The 1777-nt window shown below is 50.3% G+C and overlaps 1 protein-coding gene across 1 annotated transcript; it reads left to right on the forward strand.

Annotated features, from left to right (window-relative positions):
- On the forward strand, positions 1–1172 carry EAH_00066310 (hypothetical protein; the record flags this gene model as incomplete). Its single annotated transcript, XM_013392728.1, has 1 exon — positions 1–1172. A coding segment is annotated over one exon (1172 nt), but the record flags the coding sequence as incomplete, so codon positions are not given.
- Between the last annotated feature and the right edge of the window lie 605 nt (positions 1173–1777).

A 1777-nucleotide genomic window follows, 5' to 3' on the forward strand; every position in this document is an offset into this window, starting at 1 on the left:
ACTTTGAGAGGACGCTCCCTCCAGACGTGAAACAAGGAAAAGACGCAATTGCAGAATGGCTTGCCAAGGGCCATACGGGCGACGAGGAGTCATCATCAAGAGGAACTCACGAAGTTGCTATTGGGCTATCGAATGGTTCGTCGCGTTCCTTGGTCGGCATGAACCTGCTCTTGAGAAACGTGATGCCATTACACTGGGTGGAAGGTGATGGGCCTCAACAACGGCTTGTTTGCATAAATAAGTTACTTGGCGAAGGTGGGGCAGCCATAGTGGTGGAAGCTGAGGACATGGCTACCCACGAGGTGTTTGCGATGCGCATTACCCGGGTGCATGTAAAAGTTGGACGGAATTTTGACAACGATGAGGATTTTTTGCTGACCGTACAGAGGGAGCTTGTCTGGGGGGAGGAGCTAGCGAGGATATTATGCGCCACCACTCTAGCAAGTGAGGTGGCCTCAAAGAAGGGCATCGCGGTTCCCCTGTACTCCGCCGATGTTGCTGGAGCTCCCCGCGGCACGCGTTCCGGTGAATACATTGTCATGGGACGCGTACAGGTAATGGAGAGGTTATATGGTTGTGTTATTGACCTTTTCAAATATGAAGGCCTCGTAAATAGAGCACGGGAGTACATAGCTCGCCGTCTAGCACTAATTGTTCTCAAAATTCAACAGGCAGGAGTCAGCCACAACGACCTAAAGTGGAACAACCTGTTGATGCGTTCAGACGGCTCATTCCTTGTCGCCGATCTGCAGTCCGTCCTCCCGTTTGGAAGGCCATATGGAACAATGACAACCTTCACCCCAGAATATCGAGAGCCTCAACTAGCCTTTCGGCCAAGATCCAAAGCTTACGAGAGCGGGTTCATTATCCCGCATGCCAGCAGCGACTTGTGGTCCCTCGGGATCCTCCTGTACGAACTGTTCACAATGCGGCAATATCCGTATGGTAAGGAGAATGCGGAAGACAGGCATGAGCAAGCGATGCTGCAAGCATCACGACTTTTTGAGAACAAGACAAGGTCAGCTGCCCTTGAACCCGATCTAGAGGCTGCAGAAGTACCACCTAGGTGGAAGGAACTTATTCTAAGATTGCTGGAGCCAAGTAGGGGGCATAGAATAACAGCCTGGGGGATCATTGAAGAGTTTCCTGACCTCGTACACAATCCAGAATAGGCTCTCTGTTCTGGTTTTTGCCATTGTGCTGATATGCGCGAGTGGGGCACCCAACTGCTTGGTTCCTGGATGGAGACTACTACTTGAGCTTTCATTTATTTCAATAAATAAAGTGGCGCGGGCATAAGCGACTAGCTTTATTTATTTAGTGGCCACCGTTTAAACACGCACCCGCAGACCAAGGCCAGAAAACGCTGTTTGGAAGATGATTTTTTGTGGCTTTTCGTTTTCTTGTTGCCTGCACTCCAGAGCACTAGGTAGGAGCGTTTCGCAGCCTCCTGATGGTGGGAAGAGAAACAGTGGAATGGAGATACGCAGCCGCAGTGGAGAACCGAGCGCATCGCGTGTGGTTTGCCCCACTGCCTACCAATTCATTTATGCGATCCGCGTCGTGGGGACATGTTGAGTGCTGTAGTGTGATTTCCATTCAACATTGTCTGAGCATTTGCTCTTCCAATGTATTACATGGCGTTCCGTCTTTGACGTAGTGAGGATCCAGGCACAAACTTGTCTTGTCTCGTTGTTGCCCGTATTTTCGAAGATTGCCCTTTGCTACGCTTAGTAGCAAGATATTTGACAGCCTCGCAAATGGTGAAACCGTGACA

The sequence above is a fragment of the Eimeria acervulina genome, genomic scaffold (genome assembly GCF_000499425.1).
Source record: "Eimeria acervulina Houghton genomic scaffold, Eah_scaff2385, whole genome shotgun sequence".
In the NCBI taxonomy this organism is placed as follows: Eukaryota; Apicomplexa; class Conoidasida; order Eucoccidiorida; family Eimeriidae; genus Eimeria; species Eimeria acervulina.